At 40.0% G+C, this 15,254-nt stretch overlaps 5 protein-coding genes across 10 annotated transcripts in view; 1 reads left to right on the top strand and 4 right to left on the bottom strand.

The window, feature by feature from the left end:
- Positions 1–15,254, top strand: part of LOC125775049 (neurobeachin-like protein 1) — a 47,822-nt gene that overhangs the window by 14,950 nt on the left and 17,618 nt on the right. For all 3 annotated transcript variants that reach the window (XM_049445488.1, XM_049445487.1, XM_049445486.1), the window contains 2 exons: positions 1,265–1,414; positions 1,511–1,668. In XM_049445488.1, coding sequence (XP_049301445.1) covers positions 1,265–1,414; positions 1,511–1,668 — 308 coding nt within the window. The remainder of the gene's footprint in view (positions 1–1,264; positions 1,415–1,510; positions 1,669–15,254) is intronic.
- Positions 3,138–4,221, bottom strand: LOC125775089 (larval cuticle protein A2B-like). 2 transcript variants are annotated; one of them, XM_049445568.1, is made up of 4 exons: positions 4,118–4,221; positions 3,944–4,033; positions 3,830–3,907; positions 3,138–3,757 (listed from the first exon to the last, which is right to left on the bottom strand). In XM_049445568.1, the coding sequence occupies exons 1-4, from the start codon at positions 4,127–4,129 to the stop codon at positions 3,467–3,469; spliced, it is 471 nt and encodes a 156-aa protein (XP_049301525.1). In that variant the 5' UTR covers positions 4,130–4,221; the 3' UTR covers positions 3,138–3,466. The 2 variants fall into 2 exon arrangements, with proteins under 2 accessions (XP_049301525.1, XP_049301524.1); XM_049445567.1 differs by having other exon boundaries at positions 3,830–4,033.
- On the bottom strand, positions 6,232–7,056 carry LOC125775094 (cuticle protein 21-like). The gene is made up of 3 exons (XM_049445572.1): positions 6,987–7,056; positions 6,764–6,916; positions 6,232–6,689 (listed from the first exon to the last, which is right to left on the bottom strand). The coding sequence occupies exons 1-3, from the start codon at positions 6,996–6,998 to the stop codon at positions 6,426–6,428; spliced, it is 429 nt and encodes a 142-aa protein (XP_049301529.1). The 5' UTR covers positions 6,999–7,056; the 3' UTR covers positions 6,232–6,425.
- Positions 9,367–10,497, bottom strand: LOC125775088 (larval cuticle protein A2B-like). The gene is made up of 3 exons (XM_049445566.1): positions 10,389–10,497; positions 10,070–10,282; positions 9,367–10,011 (listed from the first exon to the last, which is right to left on the bottom strand). The coding sequence occupies exons 1-3, from the start codon at positions 10,398–10,400 to the stop codon at positions 9,721–9,723; spliced, it is 516 nt and encodes a 171-aa protein (XP_049301523.1). The 5' UTR covers positions 10,401–10,497; the 3' UTR covers positions 9,367–9,720.
- Positions 12,449–13,642, bottom strand: LOC125775086 (larval cuticle protein A3A-like). Of its 3 annotated transcripts, none has more exons than XM_049445563.1 (4): positions 13,545–13,642; positions 13,334–13,442; positions 13,131–13,291; positions 12,449–13,070 (listed from the first exon to the last, which is right to left on the bottom strand). In XM_049445563.1, exons 1-4 carry the CDS (start codon positions 13,554–13,556, stop codon positions 12,780–12,782), a joined length of 573 nt encoding a protein of 190 aa, XP_049301520.1. In that variant the 5' UTR covers positions 13,557–13,642; the 3' UTR covers positions 12,449–12,779. The 3 variants fall into 3 exon arrangements, with proteins under 3 accessions (XP_049301520.1, XP_049301521.1, XP_049301519.1); XM_049445564.1 differs by having other exon boundaries at positions 13,131–13,300; positions 13,364–13,442; XM_049445562.1 differs by having other exon boundaries at positions 13,131–13,442.

Raw genomic sequence — 15,254 nt, 5'->3', positions numbered from 1 at the left:
GCATGGAGCAATGATAATTTAAAAAGAAAAACAACTTTTTTTGTGTAAATTAAACGGCAATCAAAGCCTCCACGGGATGGAGGCATTTACATTGGACGGATTAGGTGTGTTGATGGATTAACCTGTCTTGTATCTCCCAAAAAACGTTAGTTAGCATTTAATGTTTAATAAAACCACATTGGCATTCATGCTAGCAGGATTAATGTTGAAGAAATCACAAACAAAAAATAAATAAATTGGCACTAACTACTGTCATCCATTCATGTGTCATCGAGATGATTAAACATATTAATGTGATGGTTTTTTTTTTTTTTTTGTTGTCTATCGCTCCGTACTCCCTTAGGCAGACGATCGATCAATCAATAAAGGGTTACGATAGGAGCGTAGTTAGGTTTGTAAGGGATTTTTTAACAGGCAAGGTTAGGTAGAGTGTTTAATTAGCAGGCAAACACGTTTGCCGAAGGCTTCCTGCTTCCCGGTCCACTGCATCGATTTTGTGGTGTGCTTTCTTCGATGGTTCATCCACTCCAGACCGGTTCGGTGGATGCTGGTTGTTGATTATATCCGCAGGTATTCACCTAACGATCGTCACAGTACAGTACACAGCTGCTGTGCGGCAGCTAATCAATAGTCGCCAATTGACGTTCGCTGTTGTATGTAACAACGCGATCACAACACCGTACGATCAGACAAATGCAACGCGCTGCTGCAACAAAAACCAACCGTTTCGGGAAGGGCATTCTTTGGCGGAAGTGCACTTTCGCTGCCGCGTACCAACGGTTTGCAGTAATGTGTTCGTGTGCTGCTGTTACATTCATCTTGCCACCCTAATCGCACACTATTTGCGGAATAAAGAAAGGGTCCACCTTCTTCTGATGCTGATGCTTCCATCGTTGCATCGTTACAGCGGGTAATATGCTTGGCTCTATCGGTGGTGCAGCATAGGACACAGTTGGTGCATACTGCACGCTTCCGATTGTAACTATGTGTATGTGTTTTTGTTTTTGCTTCTTCTCCTGGTCCACCTCGAGGTCGACGCTGTCAGTTCGTGATACGTTTAAAGGTTATTATTCGTTACGTTACGGCAGACTGTTTGCAAAATGGGATACATTCGTCATTGCACAGGCTCGTGCTTCCGTTCAAAAGCATCTACAACTCCCGGAAGCTTGGAGGAGATTGATTGTTTTCAGATACATTTTTACCAGTGTTGCGATACGGATTTCCCTTACATTATGTGTTTATTCATACTATCTTTTCTTTGCAGATAAAACCACTATACACCTCGTACCAGAAAGATCTTTCCAATACGCTCTGGGAACCGTTGAACACGTTTTGGGCAGAATGTTACGAATCGTGCAAATTGTCATCTCAGCGCAGGGCCAAACTGCAGATGGAAAGTCGTCGAAAATTTCAGGTAACAACACGTGGAGCTTTTCATTTTTTAAAATGTTAAATAACTTAAAACAGACACACAAGTATTAATTTAAATGATTCGTTTAATCTATTCCAGGAACGAATACTTGTACCCTGCAGAATACGTCAATCGGAGGAGAATGCGCGTCTCAGCATACAGCAAACCCAGCGAAAAGCAAAAGACGCAAACACCGATCGTCGGTGGCTCAATTTGCAGCGATTTCTTTACGGGCCAAAAGGTGCTTGGAGCAAAGAGTGAGTACACTAGCAGAATTTCTCTATGCTTTATGTTTTACCTTGATCTGTAAATTTAAGCATGCCCATATAAATACAACAAAACGTGATGACCGAGGCAACAGGGTCTATGTTGCCCTTAAAGAATGAACTGAGGTTCAAAGCGGTGACGTAAGTGTGAATATCCGCATGGTGAATGGTCGTAGTTCACCACGCGCCATGGGCTTGAACGATGTGGTTGCGTTCGTTCAACTCATTAAGCTGTCAATTGCCCCCGTGAAGCGGGAACTCTCTGCCGGGCTATGTACACTGTACCGTGAAAGCATAACAGCATCTTGCAATGGTACAAGCAAAGCTGACCTAGAAAAAGTGTCAATCGGTCAAGTTCGGGCGTAATGGGGGGCAATTTCTATGTCAGACATCATTCAAAGGGTTTGTAAGGGTTGAAACGGGACATTCATATTCTGTCAAAGTGTATGTGAACAACAGTTTAAATGTTAACTGCTAGTTGAGAAATGGAAAAGAATATTAATAATGATTATTGTTGCTTAAATTATTGTGCTGAGAATGTGTTTTGACGTGTTTTGAATTGTTTTTAAGTGAAGTGAGCTAAAAATTGTGGAATTGTGGAATTGTGTTGTTCTTCTTATTTTATTAGTTTTAATTATAATGTACTATGACGGTTTAACGATTACAACCACCAATAAAATACCTCTTCCCATGTACGTTAAAATTCTTCAAGCAATTATTTATCGATCACGTATACTCATAGCAGAACTTGAACATTATTACGCCTTTCGCGCGTAGAACTAAAGAGTCAGTCAGGTTATGCATAAATCATGTTCTAGATCTCAATTCTAGTCAACATGATGATAGAACAATCAAGATAAACTAAAGTTGATTAAAAGCAAATTAGACTTGCCAGCTCTGGTGCCTTTGTTAATCATTTTATGAGCAACTCCACTATGGCTTTTTGCGCGTCCACTATGGCTTTTTGCGCGTCCACAAAAAAATATTAAACTGCTGTCTGGAAAGAGTTGCTGGTATGGATGTGCCCACCATGTAGATCAATGCATGACAGACAAAAAAGTTCAATCCTCCTTCCGGTAAATCAATACTTACTACAGGATAAAGCCGAATCACATTTATTGTGTTTGTTTACTAGACTAAACGCTTAACCACAAGACTGTGAGACAATTGCAAGCACTGAAACTAATAAATTATTAGTTTTGTTTTTTGCTACTCATTTGACAAAAACGAAGATATATTAGTTAATTATCTGTTAATTAATACGCGAAAATCCATGCTTTATGGTTTTGGCAAATCAAAATATTATATTATTAGCATAAGTTCATTAAGTCTATACAGACTTTTCACTTTCTCCATTGGCAGCACTTTCCACGTTAGTGATGTTTGCGGCTTTTCTTTCGTGCATGGGGAGAAGAAAGCCATGATGTAACGTAACGGATTCACAACAAATTCATACTATCTTCTCTTTCACGAGCACAACTTTAATGCTGCTTTATTTTCTTACGGACACTAGAACTAGAAAACAATACAAGTCAAACACAGTCAAACATTGTCAATGTTACTGATCCATCTACATCAGCGGCTGTGGCTATAGGTAGGGGATCGTTGGTCGATGCTTCAAGCACTTGCGCTACTATTTACAAATGAGTTGTTCTTTTTTTTTGCTTTGTGTACAACGATTTCCGAGGTGCGCAGTCTTTTCGTGCGTTAGAGATACTTCGATACAATACGCTTGTTATCATATGAAATACTTCTAAGTATGTCCATTATCGTAACGGTTAGATTTGATTTAACCAAGGATAGCCTTTCCGTAGGCTGGGTATCCTCCGTATGGTGCGTACGGGGCAGCAACCTTAGCGACGGCGGGGTAAGCCAGCGGGGCAGCGAACTTGGCAACTGGGGCCACAGCCTTGACGGCCAGAGGCTCACGGTGGACGACGGCGTTGAATCCGTTGACTGGGTCGGCAGTGTACTCAACGACACGACGGGTGCCATCGGGTTCCACCAGAGAGTACGAGCCAGTCACGACATCTCCGGAGCGAGATTCCTGCTGTTCCTTGTTATCTCCGGTCAGAGCATCCTGCAAGAGGTTGAAAAGGACGAAACATCTGTACACATGTTCTTATGCATCCAGAATCGCTCAGCTACTTACGGCAATGTGGTAGCTGTAGCTGTACTGAGGGTTCGGGTCGTATTCTTCGGCAACCTTAGCAACAACCGGGGCAGCAACCTTGGCGACGGCCGGGTAAGCCAGAGGAGCGGCGACCTTGGCCACAGCTGGGTAAGCTCCCAATGGAGCTGGGTAGCCGATGGCGACGGCGTTGGCGACGGCCACGATGGCGGCGAAGACGGCGAACTATAATCACAAGAAGTCAAGAAAAGCGTAGAATTGTAACGAATGATCATTATTGCATCATGCTGTTCAAAAGGTGCAACTTACTTTGAATGCCATTTCGAGATGGATGGGTAAGTCTGGTGTTGACTGTTTGACAACCGTATGCTGATTATGTTCTTAGAACCAGCGTCCACTCCTTTTTATAGTGCGTACACCAAAATCTTTTATCGCCGTAAAACAAGCTCACCTACGACGACGCCCCACAATCACTTCGATGATGCATTTTCGTTGCGTTTTTTTTTGTATAAAGTTACCTACTAAAATTATTGCACATGAACGCACGGTCTGCATTGCTTGCATTTCGTTCTCTCGCATCGAAGGCGGTGTGCGTATACTCTCACTCTCGCTTTTCTGGAGGCCAATGCTCTTACACAGCGTAGTAGTGTGGTTATCAAAATGTGCTGCCTCTTTCGAATTGCATTCACTACTCCCTCGATCGATTAGCACCACAGCAGCATAGATGGAAAAGTGTTTCGGGTCTGGGCTGCGTGATGCGGAGCAACCGGCACCAAGACGAAGGTTCACAAGTTCACGTTTTACTACCCGGTCAATCAGTGCCTAGGGGCGTTATACCGAGTGACGGTGTGTGCGAATGTACGCTTTACCTGTGTTGTGCGTCTTGTGCGCTCATTGCGATCCAATTTTCGCGGAGTAAACACACGTTCCTTCCATTCACTTCGCGAAGAAACCGTCCAAAACTGGCGACTTCTTCCCACGTTCATAACGTACGTGTCTTTGGGAGGTTTTGCTTGCATCGGTTGCATAGTGGCAAGGAGTGGTCGGTCGATCGATCGAAATGACGCGTGTGCATTGGAGGGTGTTTGCGAAAATGCATCACAGGGCGTCTAGAATCTGCTTCTCAATGAAACGCACCATTCACACCTCGCCTCGCACCGACGACCTCTAGGGGGTAGTGTACGGTGGCGGTAATAGCACAAATTGTGGTCGGCTTTATGTTCCCATTCTCTTGCACTCGGTATGATCATGCGAAGGGCGGCTGATCGATCCGTCTTAACGGATGGTTTCGGTAGAGACAAAAGAAAGAAGAAAAAAATGTAGCTGATACGAAGCTGCTGTATCTATGTGACCACCAGAGCTGTACAGATTTAAGCTTCATTGAGCCTGTGCGTAGATGTCGTCGTTTGCTTTCATGTGATAATTAGTCGTTTAACGAGATAATTTGGCTATATGGCAGACATTGTGCAGTTGATAATATATTGGGCGTTAAATATGGCTATGAAATATTAAATTCAAATTAATGCATTATGTGTGCCAAAGGTAAGGGAAATTGGTGCATTTAAAACTAGTGCAAGTTCGGATCGATATCAGGTTTTTCTAGCCTTTGTTCTTAATATTAGAATAACTGGCTTAGTTTATACTTTTTATTTGTGGGTCATTCGTCAAAAACAATTTTGTAAAGGCGTGTTTAACCAAAAAAGAAGAAACCGACCCAGTGAAAATTTCTAGTCCAGTAGTTGTGTTTTTCTTGATTTTTTTCTTTTTTTTTTCTCTTTTTTTCCGGAACATTTTTCTTAATTAAATCTTATGATCTGATTTCATGGGTATTTAGAGGACACTTTCTTTTACCTCATTTCTTATTAAATTTCGATTTGGACAAAAAATGGTTACCTGTTTGATGTTGTTTGTTGATTTTTTATTTTAAATATTTCTGTCAATGATTTTTTTTCTAGGACCGTTTAATAATTGCTCGTTTTAGACAGTTATTTTAGTAAACTACACATTTCTTTTAATTCTTATAAATCGGGTTTTACGATTACTAATAACTTATTATTGTAATTAATTTGTGGTTGCCTTCCTGCAACTTAAATTATCTATAATTGAGTCATCTATCCAGTATTCGAGTTCAAAACATAGTATCACAGGCAACTACCTTTGTACCAATCATTTCAGATCCGTTTGTTTGTTGTTCATTGATTAGACTAAATTGTTTAAAAAATCATTGATAGCAAAACTTACAATTGTGATGAACCTCAGTGAACATTAGTGACATCACTAAAGAGAATTCATCCAAGAAAATACATTTGTTTATTGATTTCTTTGCCAGCTGACACATTCAGCCTGTTCCAAAAGTCCTTGAACATCATGAAATTTTGCTAATGTTGTGATATTTTTGTGTTATTTGTTCTTTATAGCAAGCGTTGTTTCTTTACCATTTTTTGCGTTTTATTCAGTCACACAGTCAAACATAAAAGTTTCTATTCGCTTGAAGCTGTCGCTTGCAAAGCTGCTTTAAGGAATGTTTAAGGCGAAAGGATAAGAAGTGATGGAACGAGCTAATAAATATCTAGCAATGGGGGGAGGTATCTATGCAGGATTTCCGGTGATGAGTCGTTTATCCGTAGTAGGGATGGGCCAACGGAGCCGCAACCTTGGCGACGGCAGGGTATGCAAGTGGCGCGGCGAATTTGGCAACCGGGGCTACCGCCTTAACTACACCGGCACCACGGTGAACAACGGCGTTGAATCCATTGACTGGGTCGGCAGTATACTCAACAACACGCTGAGTACCATCAGGCTCGATGAGCGAGTACGAGCCAGTCACGACATCTCCCGAGCGAGACTCCTGCTGGCTTTTGTTGTCACCGGTCAGAGCATCCTGGTCGTGAGTGGAAGGAATATTGATTGTGTCCTGTATCATGGTTGCTAAAACTCTGCTGCAACAATGCTTACCGACACGGCATAGCTGTAGCTGTACTGCGGGTTAGGGTCGTAGTCGGCCAGTGGTGCGGCAACCTTAGCCACAGCAGGATAAGCACCCAACGGGGCTGGATATCCGATTGCCACCGCACTAGCGGTAGCGACAAAGGCGGCAAGAACTACAAACTGCAAAACAAACATATCGGTACCAGAAAATGTTCAACGTACAATGATATTTCAACCTGAAGTTGCTTACCCGAAGGGCCATTTTTGAGTGCTGTTGAATGTCCTGTACGGTTAGAACTGAATCTGACGAATGTGTAACTAATCTAATTTTCGCATTGCTTTATATACGAAATCTATTAAAGCCTTACCTTACACACTGCACGCAACACACCAACCCGTTCTGGGAAGCACTGTTGCTGTCCACTAGAGGGCGTAAAGAAAAAAAATAGCACCAAACCATCTTTCCCATAAACATAACCGTGCACACCCAGATCCGACTGCGATAGGGGGTAGCACTTTAGGGGTGAGTTGTAGCTTTTTAAAAAAAAAGTCATTTACCCATTGGACAAATCGGCAGCGAGCTATTTCTAGTTTGTTTTTTCTTTCTCCTGTCCTGCAGTGAATTTATCGTTTTCCTTCTCCACAAAATGTAACATAACATAACAAGCGGTACAACATGCAACTTAAGGAAAATAATATCAATGACAATTTCGACGGCATTCGAACTTTTACCGACGGCACCAGCAACATTGCGCACCCATGGCCGGTAATAGTGCGTTGGACAAAGTGCAACATGCTCTACAACATGCTCCCACAGACGTTGTTAGGCCTTGTACGCACCGTCTCTGCCCGGTACGGGCGATCGGTTACTCCCCCTGATGCAATTGCAACCCGTGCGTACCTGGGTGGGAGTATGCGCGCAACACTGCCAAATCTTAATTTATTGGTCATCTGTGATACGCATGCCGTGACGCGTGTCTGATGGTTGGGGCGTTAGTCTGGTGTGCTCTTGACTTTCGAATGCAACAAATTCCTGACGGGAATGGGTGCAGTATTTGCTAGGGGATCACATTTGAATGGTTGGTTTGCGCTTTGAACACTGACTTAAAATAATGCACTTCAAGAAAAGACAACATGCTTACGTTTTGCCTTTGTCATCGTCATTGTTGTGGATATTTTCGTTTGTAGTACGGTTGGTTAAAGTAATGTAATTGTTTTTTTATGCGTTGCAAATGGTTGGACATATTAAAATAAAATTACGTTATTTTAGACAATTTAAATATTGAAATAAATCTATACAGTTTATATTTTTTATTATTAAATATGTGGTTTGTGCGATTCCTTTAAAAAAGTGACTTGTTTAGGATGGTTATCTAAAACAAAACCCAAGAAATTAGCAATGCAATTGTTTTACTTTATTTATTAAGTCTCCTATAAAAATCCATCCATGCGCTAATGGGTGGTACGTCGTCAGTGATTTATAGCATATAAAAATGGCAAATGAAAAGATGAATGTCAAGCATGTCAAGATCATGTAACTATTGAAGTAAATCCTCCATTTGGGAATTGTCTAAACATTGCGTCTGAGACAAATTGATGGTTGGCGATATTTTTGGCATAATGTACCGAGATCATGCGGTCCGACGAAAGAAAACGGCAAAACACAAAAGGGTATTTCAATCCCTGGTTACTGTTCTGATCACCGCAAGTCCCAACGAAAACATTATAGAATTTTCGTTAGTCGTCGATTTGAGAGTCGATAGCCTTCATTTCCTTAGTTGTAGATGCAAAGTAGTTGTAGATGTAAAGTTGTAGGTGTAAAGTGTAATAAATTGATTAATTCTTGCACATGTGAATCATTGACACAGAAGAATTATTAATACTATTAATAATGGAAATATTAATACTGTCAAAATCAACTCCATATTGGTTTGTTTAAGAAGAGGCTTGGATGATTATGAGGAATTTGTGGAATGATCAAGAAGGCGAGTGCAGACGTGGGAAATGGGAAGGCTGAAATCGAACAGATGATGATCTCTGTTGAATGAACCGCCTGTTTTTAACTAGGGATCATCCTGGGCATAGAACGGACGGTAGGTTGTGATATAGATGGGAGGCCTGTCGCGAAGCCTATGTGAGGGTACACACAGTGGTAAGGAAGATAGAAGGGAAGTGACATCGAATTCGTAGGAACTGATGGTTTAGTGGTAGTGGCATTGATCCTCATATAAGAAAACCCATATCATACCTCATCCATACTGCTAAATAAAATCAATAGACGCCAGTAATGATACGCAGTCCAAGATCTTCTATTATTCAAATGCTTCTTGATCTCATATAAGATTATGTGATCAAGCCCGATGGTGGAGATGGTAGCGTCGGCGGTCTCTACACGACAGTACCGGAGCTCAAATCCTATCCGACCGAAAACCCCGGTACGCAGGACTGCTTATCCTGCTACGGTTAAATGCTATCCTGCCTCGGGTAAAGGAAAGCCAGTAATGGTAGAGCAAGTAGCAAGAATTCTTGAGGTTAGTAAAGAAGAAGATATAATCAGTATCTTCTATTCTATATAATCAGTACCCTCGGGAATAATCCTGAGCGATTGATGTTTGACGTCATTTGAATCTATATTCTGAATGAAACAGGTTATATTTTCTTTTGTAGAATTTGCTTTTATTTAAGTTAACCTTAATTTGGTTGATCACTCGTATTAACACCACGGCAACAATAGTTCCACACATCTTGTCACACAGTCAAAGTTTATATAACGAAATTATTTCCATTTCGTTTTTAGCAGCACAAGCTGCATTCATATGTACACAAATGTTCAAATAGATCATAGAATAGAACAGTGTTGGCGATAGAAATGAAAGAATGAGAAATAAATTAAAGGTGATGTGCGCTAATGACTTCAAGATGAAGAATGAGCATTAGGTACCGGAAAAGAAATCAAACTCGCGTCTAGGGATGAAGGTTTGTTCTTAACCAAGGATGGCCTTTCCGTAGGCTGGGTATCCTCCGTATGGTGCGTACGGGGCAGCAACCTTAGCGACGGCGGGGTAAGCCAGAGGGGCAGCGAACTTGGCAACTGGGGCCACAGCCTTGACGGCCAGAGGCTCACGGTGGACGACGGCGTTGAATCCGTTGACTGGGTCGGCAGTGTACTCAACGACACGACGGGTGCCATCGGGTTCCACCAGAGAGTACGATCCAGTTACGACATCTCCGGAGCGAGATTCCTGCTGGTTCTTGTTGTCACCGGTCACAGCATCCTAAGGAATGGACGGTGTTAAATGGTGTTTCAATCGTAGCCAAACTTGCAAAACTTACAGCGACGGCATAGCTGTAGCTGTACTGAGGGTTCGGGTCGTAGTCAGCGATCGGAGCGGCGACCTTGGCCACAGCTGGGTAAGCTCCAAGAGGTGCATGGTATCCTCCCAGAGGTGCGTGGTAAGCTCCCAGAGGTGCGTGGTAACCTCCCAATGGGGCTGGGTGGATGGCAACAGCGTTGGCAACGGCCACGATGGCGGCGAAGACGGCGAACTGTAAGAGAATCACGTGAAAAAGGTGTGCCTCGGTTACTAAACCCAATTCACGTGATCACGTGACGCGTGTGCGCTTTTCGATATACTCTCACGTAGACACTTACTTTGAATGCCATTTTAGGGTTTTAGTTTTAGCTACGGTTAGGCCGCTGCTATGTTCTTGCTAGACGAGTAAATTGGTTGTGATACCAATTTGAAGGTATCGAAGGGTTTTTATATCAAAATGCGACTTGTCACTTTCCTACGGCATGCTGTAGAGAGGTTGGACCAGCGGTCATGGTACTAGAGCTGCCCACGAAAGAACTCGTTTTGTTTTTGTTATCTTGCTGTTTGTTCGAAAGGGTTCGATTTAGGTGAATAGAGAATGTAATGTCAGCTGCAATGTTGAGATCCGTACTTGCATTTGTCGAACAAAAACTCCGGTGAGCTTAAATATAAGGATAGTTTACTAATTGCTAGAACGCAGCAAAGGATCGTTTTATAAAGGTGAGATGTACTTTCATTTACTTTACTTCGCTAACTTCATTTACGTTTAACTTTTCATTTACTTCAGGGCAGACCATCATGTAATTTTTAATTATTAACATTTCTAAACATTAAACCAATTTTATTTTCCCTTTATTATCAGCATCTGTAAAATTTTTATGTGGTTTTGCAAAACATTTTTAAATAGCTAATGTTCTCAATAGTATTATTCGAACAGTAAATTATGTGATATTCGTACTTTTTTTTAATATCATAATTAACATTATTTGTCATCCTTTTTTCGGTTATCGTGTCTATCTTAGAATTTGTTATAGTTTCATTGTTTTCTAAGTTTTAAAGAAGGCTTTAACTTGAAAAATAAATTGTGAAAGAGAAGAATGATCTAAAATATCATGTTTTATAATAAATCATTAATGAGATAAGAAATCTGAAATTCACATTACCGTACAATTTTCAAGAAGAACTATAAGATCATTTTGTACCATTTTTTGTACGCAGGACTGACTATCCTGCTACGGATCCGGATACGGAAAGACGAAGAAAGTCTGCAATTCGGCAGTGTCTTTCTCTTTTGTATGTTTAGTACTTTAAAAATATAACGAAATTGTTACACACTTTTTTTAAATTGTGTCTTAATAATCGCATTTTTTTCCAAATGAACGAGATCTAAGCTGTGAAGCTGCTTTGATGAGCTCTTAAATTTTTTTAAACCAATTTTTACCAATTTTTACCTATAAATTTTCAAAACGGTTTTTTGCATTTTGGTGGAAAGTGTTTATGATTTACCACAATATCTTTGAAATTGTTAGTCCTTCCACGTGCTAAACGGAATATGGAGGCAATGACAGACGAACAATTTGATGTCACGGATCAGTAACAAATTTTAGTCCGTAAACTTGTTAAAATATAGCATTGGTATGGGATTTACGTTACAAAATTTTGACAACTAAATTGGACACCGAAAGCATAGGCCCTGCGTCATATGTAATGTTTGCAAATTAATTGCCGTTAATGAGATTTGTCCGTAATTGATGTTTTTCTGTGAGGACCCTACCTAAAGGCAAAATTTAAAAAAAAACAAAGGATTTTACTTTTAATTATGAAAAAATATTTATTAAAAAAAATTATTGGCTATTTAAAATTATATGAAAATCCAAAATAACATTAGTGACTATCACGTAGTATATCCTGTTTATTGAACCAAATAATTTTATTGTAATTTTTCTGATTAAACATGTATTTTTTTTTAATTTTTTTAAACGAACTTTATTCAAAATATCATCATTTTGTAAACTGTATGCTTTGTCAAACATATGATATAGTTGGCAATAAAGCTTTCGAGTTTGTGTTTCCCGATTGAATTTTATTTACCAATTGTAGGAATGAGCTTTCTTCCTTAGGACACAGATGTCATGTCAGAAAAAAAAGCCTTAAAAGGTTTTTTAGTTTATTTTAAACAGTCAATAGAATTTTCCATTTCGGTAAAGGGATAATTTATCAATCAATTAGGTGTGTATGATTTGTTGAAATTGTCCTTTATTGAATGTAAAATACTGTTGTAATCTAAAAATGAGCTGTAAACCCTGTATTACAATATATACGGAAATAAGAGAGTAAAGTTGTTTGAAATGTATGTGATAATAGCAAACCAATCATTTCGGAAAAATATTGGAAACAGTTTGTCTATATTTTGAAAGCTATTAGCTTTATTTTAATAAACATTTGGGTGAATCTTTTCCCACTAACATTATAACAATAGTTTCACACATCCTTTCGCAATGTCAAGGCTTGTTAAATGAAACTATTTTCATTTTGTTTTTCGCAGCACACGTCACATTCATATGTACACAAATGTTTAAATAGATCATAGAAAAGAATAGCGTACAGAATAGAAATGAAGGAATGAGAAATAAATTAAAGGTGATGTGCGCTATTGACTTCAAGATGAAGAATGAGCATTAGGTACCGGAAAAGAAATCAAACTTGCGTCTAGGGATGAAGGTTTGTTCTTAACCAAGGATGGCCTTTCCGTAGCCTGGGTATCCTCCGTATGGTGCGTACGGGGCAGCAACCTTAGCGACGGCGGGGTAAGCCAGCGGGGCAGCGAACTTGGCAACTGGGGCCACAGCCTTGACGGCCAGAGGCTCACGGTGGACGACGGCGTTGAATCCGTTGATTGGGTCAGCGTTGTACTCAACAACACGACGGGTGCCATCGGGTTCAACCAGAGAGTACGAGCCAGTCACGACATCTCCGGAGCGAGATTCCTGCTGGTTCTTGTTGTCACCGGTCACAGCATCCTAAGGAATGGACGGTGTTAAATAGTGTTGTATACGATCCACTTAATCTGCAAAACTTACAGCGACGGCATAGCTGTAGCTATACTGAGGGTTCGCGTCGTAGTCAGCGAATGGGGCAGCGACCTTAGCGACGGCCGGGTAGGCAAGAGGGGCGGCGACCTTGGCAACAGCTGGGTAAGCTCCCAGAGGTGCATGATAAGCTCCCAGAGGTGCGTGGTAAGCTCCCAGACGTGCGTGGTAACCTCCCAGAGGTGCATGGTAACCTCCCAGAGGTGCGTGGTATGCTCCCAGAGGTGCATGGTAAGCTCCCAATGAAGGTGGGTGGATACCAACGGCACTGGCGACGGCCACGATGGCGGCGAAGACGGCGATCTATGAGAGAATTGCGTAAAAAGGGAGTGTCTGGTTGAATTCCCATTCACGTGACCACATGGCGCATGTGCTCCTTACGATAATCCACACAGGGACACTTACTTTGAATGCCATTTTAGGTATTTAGTGCTCTAGCTACGGTTACGCTGTTGCTGGTATGTTCTTGCTAGACGAGTAAATTGGTTGTGATACCATTTCGAAGGAATCAGCTGGTTTTTATATCAAAGTGCAATGCAACTTTCCAACGGCAAAGTCACCGATAGTCAACCCTTCATAGGTTGGGGTACGCATCGGTCGTAAAAGTAGCTCCAGAGCTACCCACAAAAGAACTCGTTTCGTTTGATGTTTTTGACATAATGTGTAAGTGTATTAGAATGAAAGGGAAAATCGGTGTAAGAGTGGAAAATTTTATATGCTCTCGTGAAAGTTCAATTGCATGGTGGTGTGATATGATTTATTATTAGTACATACAAAAAAATTAGCCAACTTTTGACATGATAACATAATATCCCACATTTGGTTGTTTTATTTTTCGTTTATTTTCATTTCTTGTTTCAATTAATAATATTACTATTGTACTTGCATATTTTTTCTTTTGATAGTTTTATTCATACAATTAAATGTTTTTTGGGATGGATCTGTAGTGGTATGTGTCAAAAGAGGCCGGTTCCACACGACAGGACGGAGTATCAAATCCCATCCGGATCGCTCCCCCGTAGCAAGCACTGACTATCCGGCTACGAGGTTAAAATACGTCTAGTACGCCAGAAATGACCGGCATGACCTTAGTGGTCGTTAAGCCAAGTAGAAGAAGAAATGTTTTTTCCATTCTTCGCAGTTTTCTGTTAGCCTCTTTTTATGTTTTTTTATTTATTTCCTATTAAACACGAATGATTTTTACAATATGACTAAATGCCGTAACAATTAAATATAAATAAATAAATAAACATTAGCGATTGAACAATTTATAATTAGTGAGCATTTTGCCATAGTATCGTATATTAGTGCCATGATTAATCATGTTGTTTCTATTTTAAGCAGTAAGGACAAAACCATAAATCGATGGAATCGTATCGCATCTCGACCGATCCCTCTTTATTATTTATACTGCATTTCCAGCAAAATATTTAACATAAATTTAGTTAATCAAAAAATTAAAGACGTGTTCTTGTTTGGTCAAATTAATAGTTGTTTGTTTGTTACTTTTCGACAAATTTGCTTTTAAATTTCAATTAAATCATGCGGGATGTATGAACACAGTCCTGTATTCATGCATTTTTGATCGATTAAAAAAAACCAGGCAGACTGCGTTTTGAACATAAAAAATACCTACATTAAATAATTTAATAATCATTGTATAATGGTTGCAGTAAGGTCCATTAATTATTGGTACAATTTGAGGAAGATGTGAAATAAACATAGGGACATAAGTACCATCATTTTCAAATGTTAAAATATTTCAATTGGGAAATTTATCCTTTTTCTGCTTCAAATCTAATTCTATTCAAATTTTATCAAATGCTATTAAAATTCCTATAGGCATGTGTTATATTACATCATGTTACATAATAAAAATATAAACAATTTCCATGTAACATAAAATTTAGTTGAAATAATGTATTCCTGTATTCCTATGGCACTGTAATCTCAGGAGGTCTGGCATTTATGTCATTAAATTAGAATTTTTACGACCATCGATAAAGTCTAGTGCAGAGTCAAAGTGGGAATTGCCACCAGACCTGTTGTGTAAATCGAGCGGCTTCAATTACTATATTTTACAATTATATATTTACTGTGTTTTCCTGTGAATAA

This window comes from Anopheles funestus, chromosome 2RL, assembly GCF_943734845.2.
Source record: "Anopheles funestus chromosome 2RL, idAnoFuneDA-416_04, whole genome shotgun sequence".
Taxonomy (NCBI): domain Eukaryota; kingdom Metazoa; phylum Arthropoda; class Insecta; order Diptera; family Culicidae; genus Anopheles; species Anopheles funestus.
The sequence above is the reverse complement of the archived record's forward strand: the minus strand, read 5'-3'. Positions and strand labels throughout refer to the sequence as shown.

Bases quoted from the DNA above. Each gene is read 5' to 3' on its own strand.
- LOC125775088 (XM_049445566.1), bottom strand. The intron at 10,012-10,069 runs GTAAGTTTTGCA...TCCATTCCTTAG, and splicing joins GCTACAGCTATGCCGTCGCT to GATGCTGTGACCGGTGACAA.
- LOC125775094 (XM_049445572.1), bottom strand. The intron at 6,690-6,763 runs GTAAGCATTGTT...ACTCACGACCAG, and splicing joins GCTACAGCTATGCCGTGTCG to GATGCTCTGACCGGTGACAA.
- LOC125775089 (XM_049445567.1), bottom strand. The intron at 3,758-3,829 runs GTAAGTAGCTGA...AACCTCTTGCAG, and splicing joins GCTACAGCTACCACATTGCC to GATGCTCTGACCGGAGATAA.
- LOC125775086 (XM_049445562.1), bottom strand. The intron at 13,071-13,130 runs GTAAGTTTTGCA...TCCATTCCTTAG, and splicing joins GCTACAGCTATGCCGTCGCT to GATGCTGTGACCGGTGACAA.